Source organism: Columba livia, chromosome 8 (genome assembly GCF_036013475.1).
Source record: "Columba livia isolate bColLiv1 breed racing homer chromosome 8, bColLiv1.pat.W.v2, whole genome shotgun sequence".
NCBI classification, from domain to species: Eukaryota; Metazoa; Chordata; class Aves; order Columbiformes; family Columbidae; genus Columba; species Columba livia.
Genome location: NC_088609.1, coordinates 20,208,326 through 20,232,853, shown reverse-complemented (window position 1 = coordinate 20,232,853; position 24,528 = coordinate 20,208,326). Strand labels below are relative to the sequence as shown.

The window sequence follows — 24,528 nt, the reverse complement described above, 5'->3', positions numbered from 1 at the left end:
TGGAATCTTTGCATTAACTCCAGCAGCATTTGAACTGGGCTTTGCTCCACAAAATAAACAGAATTGTGTTCCTTCAAAAGTCCTGCTTTCCTGTATGCAATTAAAGCACCAAAATATTACACTTAAACTACAACAAAACCATAACTCTGTTATGTAAAGAACTACTATATCAGTGAAAGTGATGATTACATCGAACACTTAAAGGGACTAAGTGCACAGTAGCTCAGCTCTGAGTCCAGCCGAGTTCCATAGCTGAGAAGTGCACATAGCCACGATACGTTAGCTGATTACAAATAAAGCAGGGAGGCAGAAACGGAATCCTGCTGTGGTTGACTGAAAGAATATTCCCCACAGCTTTGCAGAGGCTTTAGACATGACTTGTGTGATGCAGGACTATCACAGTAGTAAAATGCAATTTGCCATACCTGTTGTCCAGCTGAAAAGTTTCTAATAATTTGGATAAAACCGCCTAGCTTTTTATGATGCAGGACCAGGTCTGTCAATTTATAAATTAGCTCAGTTTACTTAAGCTCATGAATGGTGCTGATTTGTTAAGCTCTAGACAGCAAGCTAAATGCCATCAAAAGTAGCCTCCTTGCAAATGAGAGGAGCTTTGACAGCTGAATGCTGCAGCATCTGTTTTGTAGCTTGAAATAGTGAAACAGCATCAATAATGTGCGAATGAAAGCCTTCAATCTTAATAATGTAGTTTTCCCACTGTAGTATCTCCTTTTGTACTGCATGACTGCAAATGCATAGTGATACGCTATTTTCAAAGCCTTGTGTTTATACACATATTTTATAAGCCAAAAAATGAACTAAATGAAAGAGAAGTTTATATCACTGTCCTCAGGAGTATTCCTGCCATTAATAGCAGAAAAGGGATGAATGGGAAAATAGCTCTTTGGAGTTTGTGCTGTAGTATCTTAGTACTGTGTTGCATGGACTCTATGGTTGTTTTATCACTTCACACTCCATACAGCCTTTGTCACCACATCTACCATTTCTGAGCATCAGCAGATGTTGGCCTTTGAAAACTTAATAGGGAAACTCAAATACCTTTTAAACAATGGTGACCTGAAAGGATGCATTGTTGACCTCCTTGTATTTTACACTGGGGTGATTAGTACAGTTTATCTGTTACAAATGGAGAAAATTCTGTTTAACGTTCCATAGGAAATACAAGAGTTTCTGCAAGTCTATGCTTTATCTTTACTCTGCTGTAAATGTCTTGGAATAATATGAGGTAAAATTCAACAAATTTCTTTGCCTATCTGGAAAGGGTGAAACATGAGCATCTCTTCATGAGCACAAGTAAATACTGATACTCTGCTGTTTTTTTGTCATGTATTTTTTTTCTTAAATACCTCAGGGAGAAAATAGTTCTACTCGCACAATGTTCTGAAGACCTTTCCTATAAAATAGAAACAGCAGAATTATTGTTAAACAAGGATAGAACCCTTAAATTTCTCCTAGTCTCTAAGAGAATTTTACAGAAGTACAATTAACACATAAAACCAAACAAGATTGATTAGTTGTGGCTGCTTTAATGGATTCTGCATGATTTCTTCTTTTGTCTATGCTAATATGATGTTTGTGTTCATATCAGCAGAGTTTTTCCCCATCTGGGGACAGGAAGTCTCCAAGTTACTCTCAGGAGATACAGTTTGGGTTTTATTTTGCCTGGCAGCAAACACTAACAGGGGGTTATTGGCTTCTGTGTGCTTCAAGCTTTTCCTAGTATAGGAGGAGGATGGCACTGGGGCAGGGGGTTATCAAGACTAAACTGCCAGCACACAAAGAAGATGCCACTGCAAGTGATGTTCATTTAACAATTTAAGACTGCACTGAAAGCAAGAAACAAGAAATTAAATATATTTACCTGTGTGCACATATCATTCTCTATTCCTTTTTTACCTCAAAGGATCTTGTGTTAAAGCAGCTCATCACTAAAGTTTGAACACAGAGAAAGAGTGGTCATTAAGTAAACATCCTTTCTGATCATCTAGAAGAAAAAGAGAAAAAAAAAAAAAAAATCAGAGCTTTCCCATTAAGGTCATTTGTACCTGCTGTTGTCTATCAGTTGAATAATAGGTTCTTTGATCATTTCCAGCATTCTTGATTCCAGCACTGGCCTTTTCAGCATTTTTCAGCCATGTCTGGAAAAATACTGGTGAAAGTGTTTGCAATTAATGAGTCCCAAAACCACTTCCTAATTTTCAACAATGCTTATATATAGTATGTAAATATTCCGAAAACTACATTATTGTATTTGCTAAAGTAATGACTGAACCAATTTTACATAGACTAAAGCATCAAAATGTTCATTATTGTAACCAAATACCAAAGTTACTAATCTGTACATGTATGCCTTTGAAAAGCTGAATCTTCTAAACTGTAGCTTCTGTCTTTATTCCTGTAAAGCATATCTCCACTAATTATGCTAAGCAGTTTGTTATAAAGGGTATAATTAGATACAGGATAGGATAGATGTGATGTGCAAATAGCTCTGTGTGGGTGATTATCACCTTAAAGCCGACTGGTGGCAGATGAGCCAGAGTTTAGAGACAGACCGTGCACCGCAGTGCAAGATACAATCATAATAATCAAATGGTGTTTTCTGCTTTGGTCCTATGTTTTTGTTGTTCTTTATAGCCAATTTTAAATTAAGAGAACATTTTTTTTTTTTTTTAATGATAACAAATGCAAGACACAAAAGTGAAAAAAAATCTGAATGGCCACTATTATTGTTTTCTTAACCTTGAAAGATCTAGTAGGTATTTTTCTAGAAGTAAAATAGTGTCAGCATGTGTGTGTAGCTTTATTTGTTTTACATATTTATTATGAAAAGTTAATGTGGTAAATATATATCTTTAAAGGTTGTGAGAGGAAATACTAGTGGATTATTTTTTGTTTGTTTGTTTTATAGCAACACAAAGTATTTTGGACCTGATTTTGCTCCCTTGCAGTAACCAAGAAGTTTTCTCATTAAATTTAGTTATGGGATCAATGCCATGATAATGCCAAGCTCTGAACTAGAGTCTACACAACACTCACATACATCAGTAGGATATAAACATGCATAACTAGGTTGTACATTACTTTCTATTATTATTTGAGGTCAAGTTTTACAGAGAGAGCTGTACTGTTGAGAGACCATTAAGATGTTTATCTCCTTAGAACATTTAAATATTGTCTTCAAACTGTATTATTCTGGACATAATAGCAAAATATTCTCATTTCAATTCAATTTTATCCAAATCTGACTTCTTAATAAATAATACTGCTAATCAGGCTCCTAGTCAAAGGCAATCGACTTATCTAAGTAATTGATTACAATATCAAGCCAGTATTTTTTTTCCCTCCTGTAATACTTTGAAGCACTCAGAATTTTTCACTTTAACAATTGGATTTTCCATTATATTAAAACATTACTAGGTTGAAAGAAAATACTGATACCCTACGTGGTATAATGCCCTCATTTAAACACTGGATCTGAAAGAAATTTAATATTCCAATAAAAGACATCATGAATAGTTTATTTTCCTGTTAGGAATCATTAAAAAAGCCAGTTTTCTTCTGTATAAATAGGATTTTGCCCTTGAAGAGCAGTAAGTAGAGCACCTATGCTGACCCCAACACTGAGCAGAAACCGTCTCTGTGCAGAGAGATTTCAAGTGCAGGGTTGGGAACCACTGGCACTACTCTGGGGAGCTCTGATGGGTTGGTGGGTGGGATTTGGGTGAGCTTTTGATTTTGTTTTGCCAGATCCACCAATTTTAACAGATAAGAAGAGCTATTCTCACCAGTCTAGTAGGCATGGCCACATACAGTTGAGTACTGATGATCCCAGTTTACCTTCAGCATTTTTGATTAGTTAGAAACAATGTATCAGTCAAACTGTCTTTTCAGTACGTTTTTATTTGCTGTAATATGTGGGAAGTTGCTTAGTGCACAGTTATCTTTGTTTTAACCATAAATAAACAATCAAGTGATAGGACACTATAGGAAAGAAGATATCAACATTTCAATATGTACACATTGCATTTGCAATATGTAAGTTTAGCTACAGTTACTCAGAGAAGTTTATAGAGAATGGATGTGATCTGCATAGATATTGTAAAATATAATTATCTATAAAGATTGGAAAGAAATTGCAGGGAAAAAATGCAATTCTATACTTTACCGTCTCCTCTTCTCCTTCTGTCCCTTAGACAGGGAAGAATGAAGTTTCCAAATCAGCATGCTGATTTTCAAAATAGATCTTGGTTTACTGTTCTTCATCAGTTGTGAATTACTGTACAATAATCCTAGTTGACCAGCCAATTTCAACATCTTTGTAGGAAAACACAGAATCAGTCAAAATAAAAAGGAACAACCTCCACAAACTATAAATGAAATAATTTACTTTTTTTTTGTCATGAGAAAGTAACTAAATATTTCCTTCCAAAAATACCTGAATTCATTGCGCACTTTTGCAATCATTTTAGTGGAAATACATACAATTTAAGAATATTCCCTCAGATCTCATTAGTTTGAGAATTAGCCAACACATGTGTTAAAATCAGTGGATTTTTTTGGTGATATCTAAAAGTTTCCAGAGCTGGATCATTGGATATTTTTTAAGCCTATAAAAAGATCACTTTATTTTACTCTAAGACAAGTGGACACATAAAGGACTAATTACATTTAAATTTTTCCAACAGTTAGAAAAGCTGTTATGGCTGAGGAGCTGCCATAAAACAACCACATCTTCACATATATGCAGAATTCTCCTTTCTTCAAAGGAACAGGTATGAAACTTCCTACATTGCTCCAATAAAATTGCCTAATATTGGCCAAATATATTTTTTTAAAACTTAATAAAGGGGTGATTTTTTAAAAAACTTTTTCAGCATTTCTTCCCTTTTGATGGGTTGGATTTTGCAGTGTTATGAAAATGCTGAAAGGCAAATTTTATGTGAGGTAGGTTATCATAAATTCAACCATACCTAATGAGATAGAAATTCTGTAATAATGATAGTGTAATTTTTGCAATAGGTGATGGAATATGATCTGATATAAATACCCAGTTATGCCAGCAGTTACTAAATCTGCCATTGATTTCAGTGAGTGTTCTTTTCAATTAATCCTATTTTTTTTTCTCTAACATTAACAATTAAACCCACCTTCGTAAGTATTTTAGAGCAGATATTTGCTCTCAATTCATGGTTTAAAACAGGGGGTGCAAGGCCTGTTTTCTATGACTAGAAACATGGACTTCTACTAAAATCATTAAGCTTACATTAACATTTTTAATGCTTTTTTTGTGCTTTAAATAGAAGTCAAATGAAAGTTAAAAAACATCTTAATCAGAGTCCCTCACTAGGGTCCTTATTGTTATTATAAATTAAGGAACGATAGTTGTCAACACAAGTGTTCCCTGTCTGCCATCAGAATAAGCATTATTTTAGACTTATGGATTTAGTATTAGTAATTTTCAGCAAATGCCTTTTTTGTGGACCAGGTCAGCAGAAACAGTTCAGGAGATGAAAATACACTAAGTCTGCCCATAGACTGCAGATGCCCAGGCAACAATGTAGTCTTCATACAGGCCATTAGCTGTGCTCTTCATCCCCAAGGAAGAACACCTCTCTCACTGAGAACGCATTTTCATTTTACTGTCAGCTCAGGACTTTGTTGCAGTGAGAAACCGACAAAGTGCTGATTAATTTCTGCTGACATCGTGAAAGGTGTTTTTTCTGTTCAGCTGTCTGGTTGGAATCAAGCTGAAACTACCTGTTCATTTCCACTGTTTCCCCAATCTGAAAACATAACGTAGCCCATGGTGCAGACTGCAGTTCCAGTGAATATTTAAGACAGACTTTATTTTATATCATGGGCAATTCCGATAATGTATATCCAAAAAAATAAAAAAGGAAAGTGTCATATACCTAAAAAATACCATGCAATCAGTTTCTCCTTACTTCCTGAAAGTAAGATTTATTTTTTTTCCCAAGAGTTATCTTCTGGATATAATCAGCTTTGGAACAATAGTAACGAAAAAATGCAGAAATTTCCAATGCAAATTTAAAATACCATATCTGATCTTCTGCTCTCTCATATAGCTCACATACCTCTACTCTTAAAGTTGCCTACAGTAGCTTCACTTTTAAATAATAACACTAAAATGTACTTCTGGAACCTCTTTTTCACCTTTTGTAGCCTTGTTTGCCCAGAATGACAGTCATCGAATATATTACAGTAGATCTCTATATATTCTAGAATACCGATACCAAAATTCATTAACTATTCTGGCAAATAATTACTTTAATTACAGAATACAGTGTCCATACATGGAACTGTTCTGGAAAAGCTTGGTTTGAGTCACCTTCTTTGTAAATAAAACTCTAGTGGTAATCACTGAGGACTAGAAATATTTTCACAAGTTATAAAAGAATAACTAGCTGCTAAATGAATCTTCTTAGTGTCTGTTCAAAGGATGACTCATGTGCTCCAATATACTTGTGGGAATGGAAGTCAACATTCTTTGACTTAGACATCTCCACCTACCTTTGTAGATAAAGCATTTTAAGTTTTCTCCATTTAAATAATAATGATAATAAAAACATAACATTTCAAAATAAAAAAAAAAAGCCTTGATAACAAGAAATCTTGATGTTAATACATTCCATGAATAAGGATTTAAGAAAAAAAAATACTATCTTTACCAAAGTGTAAAAAAAAAAACAAGGCACATAATAGAAGCATTAAATCCTTAGGAGCATAAACCATATTATCAAGCAGCCCAGATACACTGAAGACAGCAGCTGGTCTCAGCTGGATATGGCTCTGAACAACCTCGTCTAACTTTGAAGTTGACCCTGCTATAAGTAAAGGATGGAACAAATGACCTTTAGAAGTCCCTTCTAAGATGGTTATAATTATCATTAATAACTAGTAATAATCACTACTAATAATAATTAATTGGTAATCCTCAGGCACTGTAAACATGCTCTTTATTGTTTTGAGTGTTCATTAAGAAACTCAGCTCTATGTAATCTAATTTGAAGGGTCAGGGAATTTTTAATTATTTTGCAGTAAGTCACAACCTCCATTTTAAGTAAGTTTGCAAAAATGAGCACAGATCTATAACGTTTATAGGATTAGTAAGAAATATGAAACACTGATTTTGCTGTCATACAATGATTGTATTTGGTCAAGACAAGGTTACTTGGGGAAATAATCATCAGTATAAGATTGTATGTGAAATATTATTGATTATATTAAACAGATTATATGAAATATTTTATTTCCTTTATAGGAATTATAGTGAATTAAATGAAAGATACTCCAGAGGGTTAGTTCTAAGGCATTACAAAGCTTTGATGCTATTACTTCTGGTAATATCTAGGCCATTCCAGTTGAAGACTATTATGCATGTGAATTTTTGGAGTAGGTGTGCTACACAGTATTCAACAACAAAAGCAGGATATTGGAAGCTCCGATTTGAAATGTTACAGGTTTTCTGCAATAAACCTGATGTTGTGCGATAGCTGAAAGAGAAAAAGGGTCATGGGACAACAGGACAATTTAGTTAATAAAGATTGCTTTTCCTTTTTTAGCTCCTGATTTTTATATGTATTCTCTAATGTCCAGTTTCTTAAAATCTTTAGGTCAAACTTAAGTGTTCCTAAAGCTACCAAAACTTTAACAGTGAATTAACTGTGCAAGTAATTTGTCTGTGTGTGCTTGAAACTTCTTTAACACAACCAGTCAGTGTTCCAGGAGGAATGTGGTGTCTCAGGTGCATGGAATTACAGTCTTTCAGTGGGCTAGGGTTCTCATGCCACCTCAGTAAGTACAACTTTTGGATACCTTTTGTCATACAATCTGCCCACTGTGTTTGCACTTCCTATGTGTGTGAATTGGTGGATCTGACCAGTAGAGGCAAGTTATTTTTGATCGATACGTAGACTGTTTGAGAATCTACCACACTGACTCAGTTTTTCGTTCTCCCATGTTCTTGACTGTAAAGCACAAAAATGCAAGAATACGATGTAATGATGAGATTACATCACAACTTGACTGATTTAATTACAGACAGTAAATGGCACAATACAGGTCATCATCCTTTCCTTGAATTGTTCCCTGTAGGGGAGCACTTTTGGGACAGCCATCCCCACGCAGCTGGTTTCTCTTCACCTTAACAAATGGGTCAGAAGATACTATGGAAAAAAAATCATGTCCTTCTTCCACATCAGATGTTTGAAATCCTTTTTGTCATAGCATCCCTGCAGGTCTTCTGCTAAGGTGGACATAACAGTGAAACACACCTTATTCCAAAAGACCTAGAAGACCCTTAATGGCAACCAGGTTGTGACAACTCCAATCTGCGCACTGCTCAAGTTCCTTGCATGGAGAAATGAAGAAATAGCTCTCTCCCAACTAATATCACCACTATTTAGGCTGATGTGACAATTAAGAAAGACTCTGCTCAGCTCAGAAGGGATGCAACCACTGCAGTACTCACAGAAGATGATAAAAATGTGGTCCAGATCTGATGTTCAAACCTAGACAGATGAAAGATTATAACAGAAAGATAAGGAGAGTATAAATACCATTTCCTAGATCAGGGCCCAAGTAAAAGCTTGCTTTCCTCCTTCCACAACCCCATCCCCTTTATATCACCCCAGCTCCATTCTGCTAAGGATTATCACTCCCCACTACCCCATCCCTGAAGCACATTGACCAAAGGAGATGAAGCTATAAAGTAACATAATTAATTATTTTGCTGAGAGACAAAATGCTTCTATGTGTAGGTAACACATTACGTAGGGCCTTTAAGAAATGGAATCATTCAATGTTCTTATTAAAAAAATCAAACTGTAAAATATATAGTAGAGGTGATAGGAAACAGACACAATACACAAAGTGGGAGAGGAAAAGAAAAAGCCCTCTCTACAGGTAAATGTATTTCTTCTGATAACACAAATATAATTTACTCAAAAGGCCCTAAACCAGGATATTATGGTAAGGTATACATCTTTGGTAAGACATCCGTATTTGTCTGATATTGTCATTTTATCTCTACAGAGATTTAACAGAATATGTTCCTGTTTTGTTTCTGGTGTTAGAATCACATATATTGGTCTAGGATATCTTCTCACCAAAAAAAAATTATATTTTAAACCACAGAAGATAAATTGCTATGCACAATATTTTATGTCCATCTGGTGTTTTGGGAGTCATCAATTGCTTGTTTTCTTGTTCACTGTGGAGTCATGTACTGCTCAAGTGCAACCTAGACTAGTCCAGTAGTGGATGTTTGTATTCTATGTCTTTGTCCATATGCTTGCCTGTTTAGAACAATATAACAGATGTAAATAACAAAACCTGATTTTTCCTGATGCATGCAGATCCTTCAAAGTTTGATAGGATATGGCCGAATATTTCTTCCCTTGAGGTTTCTAAACCAAACCAAGGTAGGATGCTGTAAAACTCCTAGTGGTCTAAAATAACCAAAATTCCTTTCAAGAAGTCCCACATGGTGGCAAAAATAGTAACAACTATAATCCAAATCATTTTTCTTAGGATGCTAAGTAATACTATTCTGGAGAAAATAACCATAAACAAAATCTTACCTGAAAAGTCTTCCAACACTCAGATTATGCACATCATCACTGCAAAAAGTCTGGAAAAGTAGATGCACAGGTTATAAGTACTGATATGTAGAAAACTCTAGATAATGTTGGACTTGTTTAGACAACACTCTATATTTTGAGCAAGTTTTGAGATTCTTGAGTGAGAAAGATTGTCATTGTCTACATCAAACACATTTTAATGTCTTGTTTCCACTTTGTTTTCCAAAACGAGCTAAGAGGCATTCTTAGCTTGCCTGCCATCCGCAATACAAGCAGGTTCTCTGCAGGACAGATTCACAGCTGTCTGCAGTGTGAGTGACACACAAAAGATTACTCACAGGCGGTGGCATATTGATTAGCATTAAATGAGACAGAACAACTTTTTAAGATGACTAATAAAAGTAAGATGCTTTATTATTTGAAGTTGTATTCAGCTATACTTCACATCTCAAAATGATTGTTCATTATAAAAAATAACATCCTTTTGTTCTCCTTATTTACTGCCCTTTGCTCCAAAAAAAACTGTGCAGAAATTTGGCCTGTGGCTTGCTTTGGCTCTTAAAGGGTGTCCTTTCTGTGCTATAACACATACTAATGGAGAATAAAATTAGTGAAAAGGTGATCTAGAAAATAGCTACTAAACTGAACAAGATGTACTGGGAATCTGTTGGGGAATAGCATTGGAAGGGCGGTAGTTAAATCTATTAATCACAGTGTCCATATTAAAACATATACATAGAATCTACTGTGTTATATATGCAAGTCTCAATGTGCCCAACAAAACAGAAAACACTAATTGATCTCTGCTCTCTGTAAGGATTAGCAACATACTTTAGTTTGCATTATCTGCAGATATTTTAAATGAAATATCCCTGATTAAGTGATACTTAGTATTCAGATAACTTCATTTAGCCTGCATTATATTTTCCAAGCTTTTGCATGTGTTCCTTAAACAAACAAAACGAACCTCAGATTGATCTCTGCTCCTTTGCTCTCTGTAAAGAGTAGCCTACATTATTCACAGAAATTTTAAATCAAAACATTCCCACTGATAGTTAGCATTTCTCATGGATTTCATAGCTTAATTATACTGCTTGGGATCTAAAACTTCATTGCAAAATACATTTTGAACAGCACAAAATTACTATTCAGTGTTTCTCCCCCAAAAATAAGAGGTTTAGGAATTTTTTTTTTTCTTTTTTTTTAGGGAACACAAAACAGAAAAGCTTAAAAGCATTTCTATTCAGATTATGTGTTAGAGCATGCTGTTGCAGTGTTTAACATTTATTGTAGATTAAATACTCCAGTCAAGGCTAGTGTATGAAGAGAATAATTACAGAAATCTGCCTATTCCTAACATTATTTTATTGTGTTTTCTTTGTTTATGCTATTAGGCCAGAAAAAATATGCATGTAAATTTAACAAAACCCTTTGCAGACCATTCTGGTTACCATATAGTCATTAGTCATGGATTGGGAGAAATCATCAAATAGCCTCTAACACAAAACTGTTGAAGTGTCTAGATGTGAGTTATGTTCCGTTTATCTTGGATATTATAGCTCAAATGATTCAATAGTTGATAGCATATAACTCATTTTCCCTTTCACTCTTTCCTTATAAAATAGTAGCCATTGTTAAAGTTAATTTAAAAGTTAGAAAATATTTTTATCTTTTGATTTGTTCCTATGTGATACCTTTTCTAATTTACTGTTCATTTTATTACCTATCCAGTTGCTCCCAAATTAGCTATGTCAACTGTTTCTTCTGTTCAAGTTGCAAACCACAAGAGAGGTAGGAATTCTTGGATTCATACAGTGATTCCATAGTGCTCTGTGTTGTGAAAACATTGCACTGTATGAATCTGGAATATCTGTGAAGTGTACCCATCAGCTTACTGGTGAGGCATCTTCATTAACAACAGAAGTGTTAAGTCACATAAACCATACAAATAAAATAATAAATACGCTTCTTCGACAGTCACTGTTGGCATGTAAGGTGACATGGCATTTGTTTTTAAGGGAGTTAAATGTATGAATGTGACTATTCAGATTGCTGCCTAGAAAGGATATGCTTGTTAGAGTCTTTTTTTCCTCACTGATATGCATAAATTGCACAAAAGGATACATAAGCAGATTAGTTGAGGGCAAACAATACATTAAAAAACGTTGTCCATATCCTCGAAAAGTGTCTATAAATGCCACGGAGTGTAATGCATAGTTATGTCTTTTAGTGTGTTGTAAGTGTGCCTTACATCTTCATTTTATTGTAACAGTGTGCAAATTCAGAATACAGGCATTACATTTCGAACTGATGTTTCAGTGTTTTATCAAAACAATGGAATTAGATGGGCATAATGAAGGATGCCAATATTTGCTCTTACAGGCAACTTGTGTCATTTGTATATCTGTCATTCACAGTCTGAACCCTGAGATCTTCTCATTGTTTTTCCTCATCAAATTATCTGTAAAGAGTATGTATAAAGATGTTTTGTCTTTCTGTAGCTATTGTGAATATCTCATTATTCATGAAATATATATTAAGAAAAAAAGGGATATTAACAAATATTTGAACTTAGTTTGATGCATTTGATGAGATCCTGATAACAAGCTGTACTGTTTGTTATGAAGCAGGTCATTTCTAAGGTTACAATGAAATCTCCTTTGTTTACCTTTTGTTAGTGTATGGAGGAGAAACACAGAGTTACTGGAAAATAAAAAAAGAAAAAATATAATGATTTCTGAATACACTTTTCTTGAAAGACTTTTTGTGCTTTTAATTAGAAAATGACAGTGGTAGCTGTTTCATGCATTATCTGTCTTAGTTGAAAAGCGATGCTTCCCTTCCATGTCTTTACTATTGTTTCATGTGATTATGTTTCATGTTTTATTGGTTGCAGCTGAAGCTTCAGTTGAACCTTGTGCCCCCAGCACAATAGTATGTCATCTCAAAGATGAAAATGCCTAGCATTATTATGGGGGAAAAAGGTATTCAGTTTATAGAAACAAAACATGTAAATTATCAGTTTCTTTATGAGCCTCCCTTCCATAGGTAATTTTATCATGCTTTCTACAATGGGATCAAGATTGTTGCAATAGAATCATTGTGTTGAAAATTGTCTTTAAAGGATCATACAGTCAATCTTTCTGTGAGTTGGCAAGGGATTTGTCAACTCCTAAATCATCCAAAGACAATTATCAAATCTAACATGGCTATCTCTTCTCCCCTTTTCCCTCACATTAAACCTATCTTTAGCTCTCTTCTGAGGTTTTATTTTCCAAACAATTTACTCCTTATTGTTATTCAGTTTTAAATTGTCTCTAATTTATCTGTGTCTTGTCTGACATGTTGTACTCAAAACTGAAAGCAGCATTTTATACCACTGTAAGCTCATGTCACTCCATTGTTGGTAAACCATTTGCAGCCCGATTTTGATACTTCCGCATCTCTTTCAATGATTTCATTACTTTGTCAGTGCATGAAAGTGGTTGGGCTGGTAGCCAGAGACATGTACCTAAAAACCTTAAGCTGTGTTTCTGACAAGTCCATAAGCAGGCTGTTTTCTGCTCCTGGCGTGCTGGTTAAGATGAACCACATAAGCTAGAAAGGCCATACAGCACTGACAGGTGTTACCTTCCCAGCTGGCATGATGCTGAATACAATTCTACATGTTATGTCTGACTGGTTGAGGGTAGCATCTCACGTAGCTTTCTGGTATCTTAGTATAAGCTAACTTCGAAACAAAGGCTTTCTTTCACACAGCACAGTTATTACAAAAGAGCAATACCCATAGGAGTGCAACCAAGTATAAAAATTGGTCTCATTGCTAACCTTTAATGTTGATGAGCCACATCTGAACCTAAGTAGCCCTTCTGTATACATTTAGGAACATGTGTGTACATCAAACTAAGTCCCTCATAATTGTTAGAAGTTTCTTCAGTCCAAATCAGAACTTGGATCAGAGTGAGTTATTTTATGTGCAGCTTTGTTTCCTGTGCTTTTGTAATGACTCTTTATGTGTAGTAGTAATACTATTGACGGTCATATCACAGTTTCAGGGTGAAAGTAGTGCAGTCATTCATTCACAGAATATTCTCGATTTCTTTCTGCTACATAGTATATGCTGATTTACTGGCAATTCTATATAGTCTGCATATTTTTGAAATATAAAAATGTAATATTCTGCTGCCTGTTACTGATTCAAAAAACAAGGTATGTTATTTCTTCTAAATTCACCTACATTCTGAGATTCAGAGGGATCAGATTGCTTATCACTAACCAGTCTTCCTTATTTAAAAAAACAAATACATAAAAACTTACAATTGTAATAATTTTTCCTGTTTGCTAGTGCGTTTCCATTTTTAGATCTGTTGCTTCTGCCCCACACAGTTTTCACTCAAGCAAAGTGGGTATACTAGGGGAGAAATGCTGCTGGGTGGCTGAGATGCTGAATCATACCAACCAGCTGCAAAGACAACAAACATTAACACTTTTTTTCCTCCCCACTCAATTATGTCAAGTGTTAACATACTGATACACCAAATGTTTTATTGTGCTCCAGCAGTTACAGGCATCAAAATTGTCAGGTTGGTGTGAACCACAAAACATCAGTTTAGCAACATAACTCTAAAGAGAACAAGAATGCATGTATGTTAACTAAATGTTTATATGTAAACTGAATTAATGTTTCCTGGCAGCAGAAAGGCAGCTCTCGAACACTAAAACACGTTATGCTAACTGTTGTACAGTGTAAGAAAAGATGCTCTCCATTTACAGTCTACTACATCAGACAACAGCCAAAGAAATGTATGTATTAGGTGTGCATTTCTATTCCTTCACAAAAATACAGAAAGGCACAAATATTGTATTTGGCACCCTATTCCAGCAGTCCATGGGCTCAGGAGGTGGCCCCACACACTCAGCAGCATACCACAGGAAAGGCAGCACAGGGACTGGCCCCTGGCATATATATGGAAATATTTTACATGCTCTGCTACAGCTTTATCTAATTACAGGTTAAGTTAACTTCAAGGCCTTGAAACCTTTCCAAGTCACTGCATCCAGTACTCCATTGCTGCAGGAAACATTCCATAATCTCTTTTATCAGTTAATAAACTACATCTCTAAAGTATCAGTGGTTTTGCTACAAACTGGAAGTGTTCGAGAAGCCCAGTGCCCTCATGGCTAGATACCATCTCCTAATTTCCAGCTGAAATTTCTCAATGGCCAGTTAACATCCATTTGTTCTTATGCCAGTGTTGTCCACTGGCGCAGATATTCACTTAGGAGGGCAGAAGGCTATCTCCTTGATGTATGCATAGCCCAGTGATATCTCCTGTATTCAGTTTCCTGGAATACACAAGCCAAATTATCCTAGTCTTCACTTTTTAAATAGGCTCTCTACTTCTCTGATCATCCTAATAACCTTTCCTGCGTTCATTCTGGGCTCAGACTCAGAGCTGAGTGAACAGACTAAGACAAGCTTTGTACACAAAGCATAGCTGTGCCTTCTCTAATTATATTGGTACACTTCTAATTTCTATGTCTTTCTGCATAAAGCCAAGCATTGCTTGTGATTAAAGACTAAAACATACTAGCTTTCTCTGTTTAATTAAGAGGTTTTTAAAAAGCAGCTGTCATATCAGCTGCATTTCAGATGGCTGCAGTACTCATGCTTTCTATTCTGTACACATTTCAGAGTTATCATGATCTTTTCTAGCCCAATTGTTTTTCATCTCAGAATATAAAAATGGGTTAATGCTTACAGTTTAGTAGAAGGAGCTCTTAAATAACACCTCTCTTTCCTTTTCTTCTCTGTAAATTGTTTTAGGAGGTGCTGGCCAAAACTGTCAAAATACAGATTTGTTTGGTCTTGAAATAAAACAATCTGGTTCCCGAGGTGCCTACCAGTTAGAATACCCCAATTTCTGTAGTGTTTTTGTATATTCACTATTTATGTTGGAACAAAGCTTTCATTTTACGTATGGGTGTGGATTTAAGCATGATGAAGTTTGACAGTTTTGTCTACTGCATTTAATATTTTTAATCTGAGGAAGATTTTCCCCATGTCTTGATTTATGCTCATCTCGACTGCAAAAGGTATGCATTTCTATCAGCAGAAACTGAGCCTCCAGTACCCCTGAAAGGTTTACAACTGCAAATGCTTCAGTTCCATCAGCTCTGCCAACAACAGCCAACCTTTGACGTCATGCCATGGTCGTCGGGTCACGCTAACCTGCCTGAAACAAACTTCACTTTCATTGCAGATAAACATCTGCTGTTGTCCATGTTACATTGATTAACATGTATGTGCCATTCATTCATACTTCTATTCATGGTTCATTTTTACTAAGCATGTAATGTGCTATGACTCTGCTGCTGTATACATTTTGTATACATTTCTGTTCTTCCTTGAAAGACTGTGAATGCTTCGGGCACTCCAACCGGTGCAGTTACATCGAGCTGCTCAATACGGTCATTTGCGTGAGCTGTAAGCACAACACTAGAGGTCAGCACTGTGAGTTATGCAGGCTGGGCTACTTCAGAAATGCTTCTGCAGAGCTGGACGATGAAAATGTGTGCATAGGTCAGTCCCGGGATAACTGCGGCTTTTCTTCTGTGCCTTTTCAGCTACTGGCAGCTGCTAGGGACCACTGCTGCTTTCTTGCCAGTTGAGCTACAATGAGCTTTTTCAATGGATAAGAGCATCTGTGTAGACTTTTCACCTCATTTTCATTGCCCCTGTAGCCCCAAGGAGGTATTTTGAATTTATATAGTGCAATGAACCACCCTGGCTAAGAGTCCTGGGAAGAGGTGGCCTGGAAGCCCATGAGAAACTGGCTGTGCTGTCCTTCCACAGGAGGGAGCCACCGTAGAGTTGCACACATGAAAACTGAAGGGTTGAGTCATAAATATACCCGTTCCTAGTCTAACTTCCAGAATTATTAGTATAGACTCTTGAATACTTGCCTGGAGACCTGCAAAAGTTGACAGCTGCATAAGGAGGAAATGGGGAGTGGTGTTTATCAACCCCTTTTATTCACTTACATTTCATAAAAAAATGTTGCAGCTAATTCTGCTCTCAGGCACAGGGCTGTAAGTGTACCATTACCTCCCTTCTCCTTCGAGGAGAAACTGAAATTATGCCCATAATTGGCAGCAGAATTTGTCAGATCAGTTTGACACAATGTCGATTTAGAAAAGGGATTCCTAGATGAAAACAGTGCATTGGACCTAGCATCTACTACAGACATCCAAAATGCAGAATATAAGAAAATGTCAGAACATAATAAGAAAAGCATATTAGGAAAAAATATAAGATCTCTATGACACTAAAAGAATATGCATTGTTATCATGTCACCACAGACAGTACATAGCAAAAGTTAGGACACATTAAATGAAGACTGAACGTAGTCAATGAAGGAAGCCTCAAACAATGGCTGGTAGCTAACTGGCAGCCACAAAAGGCACTGGTCTAATAACAGACAGAGGTGGAGAATTTCGTGATAGAATATTTCCCATGGACATAAGCATCAGTAGAACCTGTTCTGGATTTTCATTGTGATTTTTTTTTCTTTCCATTTTGCAGGAAGCAAAAATAATGAGTACTTCTAAGATCTTTTCATGCCAAAATAGACTATGGGTGAATAAATTATGTTTTTAATATTCTTTACAATCAATTGCTGAGATTCAAGCTAGAAACTAAAGTTTGCTGCGATTTTTTTCAGTCTGCAGCTTGACAGATTCACATTTTATTTTGTGGTAAACACCCAGATCCATCCACACACTTCATTTCCCATGTCCTTCTTTTAACTTTACTTGGTAACACATTCAGAAAATGCATGATCTCCTTTAACATTAATTAGTCTGAGCTAATAAGAACTTTAATAGACAAATCATGATTTTTTTATGACTGTGCTGAGGAGATTAACCCAATCAAACGTTCTTGGAAAAAAAAACACTGTCCCTCATATTTGTTTGATGTAGATGACGGACATCATTAGTATGACATCAGATCTGTATAATTTCAGCTGCCTAAATAGGTTTCATGAATGTGACAATAAATTACTGTATTTGGGATTTTTCATCAGCTCATTCAATAAGCTGTTTTTCCTGTACACTGAAGTGCTAAGACAGCAGCTGCAGCTATGTAAGGCAAGGAAGTTAATAAACCAGGAGTCAAAAATAAGTAAATTTTAAATTAATTTGCAAGTGGTGTATTTAGAATGTCTTAGTAAAATTACTGTGCACATCGAAATTGCCCAGACTCTGCAGAAATTGAATTTAAAAACCTTTCATTTAACAAGAATCTTAAAATAAGGGGAAAAAAAAAAAAAAAGGCAATGTGATGCATTTGCTGACTTTCCCACTTTAATGCAAGCAGAATTCGCTTGGGCTCCCATAAGAATCATACCATGCAAGGTGACTATAAAATCAAACCCAGCTTTGCTACAGATTAGGTAAATAAATCATATTGTTGTTGGACTAAAACAGTTTTCAGGAACATAGTGATCATACTGCATACAAAATATACATATCCTAGCCAATTTGCCAACCTAAGAAGACTTTCTTATACTTCTTTTTTAAAGTCTGCGAAGGGAAGCAGATACCTAAGTTTCAGAAAACAGAGGAGTTTGTGCTTAAAGTGCTTTCCTGGACTGGGGCTCCTAAGATTTAATCAGGGAAAATGTAGAGTATTTTCACCTCGGAGAGAGTTGATGGATTCACCATCCTTCTATGTCAAGCACAAAGGGTCTTGCTCTATTGGAAATGCTCATTTCTTTTTCCTCTAAGTTTTAAAGTGGTGTTTTGGGTTTTAAGTACAAGTGGAACATTGGCATGAACATTTTAATGAGCCTATTTCTAGTGACGTGTGCAAGTCTATTCCTGTATTAAAGTCATTTTGTCAGGTTAATTTTTTTTTTCTTTAGCCATATATGTAGAAAAGTGAGTAATGTTTGGATAAGCTAGTTTAATGGCAGCTAACAGGGCTTTGGCTCTGATTTATCAAACCTGCTTATATAGTTTTCATAAATATTTGTGGTAAGTACATGGATAACACATCTTTGAATCTTAGCTGGTACTAACTAAATGGAGAAAATGTAAAATGTTTCATTTTTAAAACCAACAAGTTACAAAGAACTGAAATACTGAGAAGGTTTTTACCAGTGAACCAAATGCAACTCTGTATACAGTGGGCTTAAATCTAATTTCATGTTGCCCTTAATTTCTTTGGAAGAAAAATAAATTTTATTTCCTAAAATGAAACATCAGAAATTTGTGGATTTGTCAGTTAACTGCAAAATTACCTTATATGGGCAATTGCAGTTTCTAAATAAAGTATTTTAAAGTTAAAAATAATTCACTTGACATGCTTACAGTGAAAAAGAATTTAACAACTTCAAGAGCTTTTCCTTTTTACAAGGTCTTGATAAAATTCTAATAATTCTTCATTTCAGTGAATATACACACTGGCAAGCATGGATAGCATGGAAACCACCAAGTAGACCCAGAGTAATAAAATATTTCCTTTGTTTTACGACATAAATCCTGAAATGGTAATCAGTGGCACACTTATAAGAAAGCCAACCTTGCGGTCACTTAGGCTTAAGCTTCAATTAATACCTGTGAGACCTGCAGATACCCTAATGACATATATGGTTAAGTGAACCCTGAGGGTTGTCCTGTAGCCACCGTCAGCTCAGACTGATAAGCAGCAAGCCTGCAAGCTTCAGCCCATTTTCACATGTTTCTTTACTTATTTTCATTGTGTTTTGTTGGAAGCATCATGTTGATACAGTGAATCTCAGTCAACAGATGACTGCTACTGTCATCTTCACATCCTTCAAACAGTCATCAGATGTAGGTTAGGAGGAAAATTCCCTCCCAGTTCAGATGTACAGGCTTTTTCCCCACCCTGGAACCTGGTGTGTGGTCTGCTTACTATGATGATCTGGGAATGTTCATTTAATGTTATTTAATACCCTGTTGTTTAAGGACGTTGGAGATACTGCCTCCATGTGGAACACTGGAATTGTGGCTTTTGAGCTGTTCAAGGTCTTGGGTATTTGACAGTTCTTAGCAAGTGTTCCACAGCCTGCAATATTGTGTTGGACAACAGGCTCAGGTGTTCAGTGCACCTCTGTAGGTTATATATTTCTTGTATCAAATGTGTATTGGAAAAGATGAAGGCTAGATTCAGTTACTAAAGGTTACTGAGTCTGTGTTCTGATTCGACACTACTTTTGTTAAAGAGCCTGGCTTAAGTTTTGTTTCCAATATCTACTTTCCCTTAAACAGCACAAGATGGGCCTGGTACTTCTTACATATTTATATGGTAGAGTTCAGTAGGAAAGCTTTCACTGGTTCAGCATCAGGTTCTTGTTCTCTTGAAAATATTATATATCTATCACATTCAACATCACAGGCCAGAGATTTCTTTCACAAACGCTTGTTTAAATCACTGTAACTCCATTATGTCCAACTAAGCTATTTTTAATGTATAAGAATCAGGCCCTCTATTTTCTAATGTAATTCCAAAGTTTTTGTCTTTCAAGGTTTTCTATAAACACTCTTCAAGCAAATTTTACTTCCTGCATTCAACATGTATCTCAGTTCTATGCCTGTTTACATCAACATTTCATGCATTTGATTAACACCAGAGTTGCCAGCTTCTCAAATGGCACTCACTGTGCTATAATTCTCCTCAGCCTTGCACAGTATTTTTGGCATGTCAGTTTTCAACTTCATTAATGAATGTTCCTAGCTAATTGACTCTATTATTATTGTGGAACTCTGTTTGCCAAAGGTAACTATTCTTCTTCAGCATGCCAAATGTTTGAAGTGCCATCTGTAATTTATAATTAATAAACACTGAGACAACAGATGACAAATATCTTCCTGGTATTTTTTTTCCTGTTATAGTTTTTCCATTGGATTTTTTTTAATATTTTCCTTCCAAGTTCAACTCCATTTTTTTTTTGTTTACAGTATTGCTGAGGTTTAACCTAATGCTAGGGAACAATTGCCAAAGGTAGTCATCAAAATACCACTGATTCACAGACATAAAGCCAGACTCTCAGCAGGTTGCCCAGATTCAGGAATCGATTTGTGTATCTTTTGCCTTCAACAGCAGCAGAGATCAGATGCTGCCAAAATGTGTCTGTGATCTCAACTGGCAGTAGCGTTACTCTGGGTCTACATGGGTCTGCATACAGATAAGAATCAGCCCTTCATTTAAAATTAAAAAAAAAAAAAAAAAAAAAGTAATAAATAAACCAAAGGAGTGCCAAAAATGAGCTCTGCTACCTACTGTCTTGTCTTCTTTGTTCAGCTAGCTGGAAGCTGAACACAGATATTGTAATTGCATTGAAGGGCTGTGAATGAACAACACAGTAAGTGTTGTGGGAGGAAATGGGTTACCCTAGCCATTCTTTATTAGGTGAATACACATGGAAAATACGCGGTAGGAAATGAGCCTCACTGCATTTTCCATCTGCACACTGGGAGGTGAGAGAAATGAAAATGGCAGCATAAAGCCAGTTCTGATAAGTTTTGCATTACGTTATTTCTCACCTCAAGCTTTTCATTGTGGAATACGTAAAAGGTTTATTAACATCACTGATAAATACAATCTCATCAATTTAATGGCAACTATCCACAGAAATTATTATACTGCTCAAAACTATAAAGGAAGACTATCTTGGAAATAAGTAAAGTGTATTTCTATAGCCCTGTAAAGACATTCAGCACTTCTGAAAATATTGAGTAATATAAACAAGCCTAATTTAATAATGCAAAACATTTTACCATTATGGCACTTTGATATATCCATACTATACAAAGCTTTTCTAATATTCATTAAATTGTCAAAAATTTCTTACCAAAAGAGAATCTATTACAATCAGTTATCCTGAAAGGCCATGGTATCTTCTGCCTTTACACCTCTTCTGTTTACTTTTTCTCTTCACATCGTAAAATGTCTCTTCCTGAAATGACATATGCAAACAAATAAATGGACCTATATTAGTTATATTCACTACTCTAGATATCCTTAATAGACAGTCTTCCTTTACCTCTAGTGCTGGAAGTGCACCTTTTATTGGTATTGAATGAATTACCACCATATGTGGACCTGAATCCAGTGTGTATGTGTTGTCTTGTTTCTGCAGACTGTTATTGTAACCCTTTTGGTTCAGTCCATGATCGCTGTAATGACAGAGGATTTTGTGAGTGTAAGGAGGGAACATCAGGGCCTAAATGTGATAAATGTCTGCCGGGATATATCTGGCACAGCTTGGGCTGTCAACGTAAGTAACTCAGAGTTGCCCCTCTCCTGCAACTTTGCTGCCTCTGCGTCTGTATGTTGTCACGTGCAGCTACTTAAGAGCAGAAAATGAGCAAAATGCTCTATGAGCTGTAAGGATGACATCATGCCTCAGCCTCTTTGGAGGCTTCCAGATGAGGACAGTAAGTTGACTGTGCCATCCATTTATTTCAATAGGGATTCATTGTCGTCTCTCTTTCTCTTGTTAACGCCTGGAGGAGCTCCCACTGTAATATATCAGTATGTGTATCTTGCCAGCTATGAAATAAGTTTTGTATACAAAACCATCAGGATATTAACTCCAAATTTAAAATTTTTACTAAAATACAAAAGGTGACTTCTCTGCATGTTCACTTTCTTCTGTACTAAACTTCAATTGCTTGGGTGACTTAACTATGCTTTTATAACTTAAAACTATGTCCTTGGACAATAAAACTGCAAAACACTGGCTCATTACCTGTTATAAATAATGAAACCAGACAAAAGCTAAAAGTAAAAAAAATTGAAGGTATGCTTAATATCCTTAAAAATAAGAGCTGAAAATTTGCAGAAATATTGCTAGAGCACATGTAGTCTCAATGCCTAGTTGCATATTAAGGCTCTCTTCTGGTTAACAGGTCTTGTAAATAAGTGAGTGGAAATATCACATTGGTATGTACAGGATTGGACTTTTATTGCAAATGCATTTTGTAGTAAATTCTTAAGATTAATTCTTTATAACCATTTTAAGTATCTACTTCCAGAAAATCTGGAGAGTCCCCTCATGTTTGTTTTTCACCTTTTCTCCCTGCCTCTCTGCATTCTTACACACACGTTATAAAAAAGAGATTTTTTTACAAGAGCTTGCTTTTGATTCTTAACTGAGAAACACAAAACAGAATGTAATTAGACACCGATAAGCCAACTATTATAAAATTGGCTTTACATCCACACAAATGGCCTAAATGCTCTAAAACAAATGCAAATATTAGAAATTTAAACAACAAACAAACAAAAACAACAACAACAAATGGCAAAAAGGAGGGGCAGGAAAAACAAAACAAAACAAACTAGTGATTACTGCTGCCTTTCCAAGTGATAAGTACCTCTGAAGCAGAAAATCTGGGTTTGTGACAGTTCAGTAAATATATCTGGAAAGAAAACCAATAAATAAGGAATTTCGGACTGTGGTGTTTACCCAATTAACATTGAAGCTAGTACATGAAGAGAAAGGAAGTTTGTGTGGGCAACAGAATTAAATATTACCCGAGAAAATTGGACTTTCTCAGCTTCTGCCAGAAAGCTCCCATTTATATTTGTCAGGTTATTTAAACCATACTTTTCCCATGGGGTTGTTAATTGTATTCTCATTTTCTGGATACTTGCACTTGAGTTTTGAGTCACAAGATTATAGAGCACTTGCAGAAAAAAGCAGGAGTGGTAGTGTTTTGAATCTCATAGCTCTCTTTTAGTAATATTTTGAAAAATCAGATCTTAGGTATCTCAAAAAAAGCACTCAGAAATCACAAGACATCCTTCTGCCTTGTACCACTTATGCAGAAGGAGATTATCACCCCCCATACCTTACCCTAGATACCAGCAAAATAAGCAGAATTTGTGAAGCATTGAGATATTGTAGTAACATGAACCACAGGGGGGAAGAAAAGAAAAGAAAAAAAAAAAAGGCAAATCAATATGATTCTCTGCAGTAAAATTTGAATGCAGTACAGTGAAGAGCATGTCCACACAGCAGTTCTAAAAAAAGATATTAAGTAGCTGAGATATTGAACAGGTCTGAAGCAAAGGTGGAGCAAATTTTACAGTCATACAATTAATATAATAACATATACATACCAGCTTGTCAAATCAATCTCTTATTAATTGCAGTATTTCTTATTTTTTCAGGTTTGGACATTATAACCCAAATAATGTTCCTTTAATGAGGATTTTTTGAGCCCAGCATACAATTAACCTGATTTTAGCTGAATCAGAATATTTGTAAAAGCATTAGACAGTTTCTGGAAATGCAAGCTACGGCCTTTATATTTGCTGACAAAACTAATTAAGTTTCTCTCACTGTGTTGTAATTTTCTGAACAAATCTCAGTCTGATTGTGCAACTGTTAGATATTCTCAAAGTTAGACCAAATTATCTAATCAAGTTCAGAAGAAAAACAACGAGATACAGGTGTCAGTTTTTATGAAACAGACATCGAATTGTCATGTTGTACCAAGCACACTCTGATTCAAATCTCATTTCAAGTCCTTTCATTCATTTAATTTTGTAGTGTGGCAATTCAAGCAAAGCTCAAAAAGATTATTTGTGTGGACATGTAGCATGTGGTTTTGATCTATTTCCCTAAGCTTATGCTATACAGAAATGTATATATGCAAAGATGGATACACACACTCAACAGACCAATATGTGTGTGTTTTCTTTTTGTTATACATAGCCTATCAGCATTGTTAAGAAAATCTATTCTTATGGAGCTTTGATGCTAAAAATCATTGACCTAGGGCAACAAAAAGCTTGACCTATAACTAAGTTCAATCTATACCATGGCTCGTTGAATTACTTGTATGATTGTATTGGTAAATGGAGTG

General features: G+C 35.6%; 1 protein-coding gene across 11 annotated transcripts in view; it reads left to right on the top strand.

Annotated features, from left to right (window-relative positions):
• The window catches only part of NTNG1 (netrin G1), a 156,113-nt gene that overhangs the window by 106,716 nt on the left and 24,869 nt on the right, over positions 1–24,528 (top strand). For 2 of the 11 annotated variants that reach the window (XM_065072458.1, XM_013368017.3), the window contains exons 6-9: positions 9,399–9,464; positions 11,355–11,414; positions 16,039–16,206; positions 21,792–21,929. The exons of 1 other annotated variant lie outside the window; for it this stretch is intronic. In XM_065072458.1, the coding sequence (XP_064928530.1) occupies positions 9,399–9,464; positions 11,355–11,414; positions 16,039–16,206; positions 21,792–21,929 (432 nt within the window). The remainder of the gene's footprint in view (positions 1–9,398; positions 9,465–11,354; positions 11,415–16,038; positions 16,207–21,791; positions 21,930–24,528) is intronic. 8 more of the 11 variants (XM_065072461.1, XM_065072462.1, XM_065072459.1 and 5 more) reach the window with 8 other exon arrangements.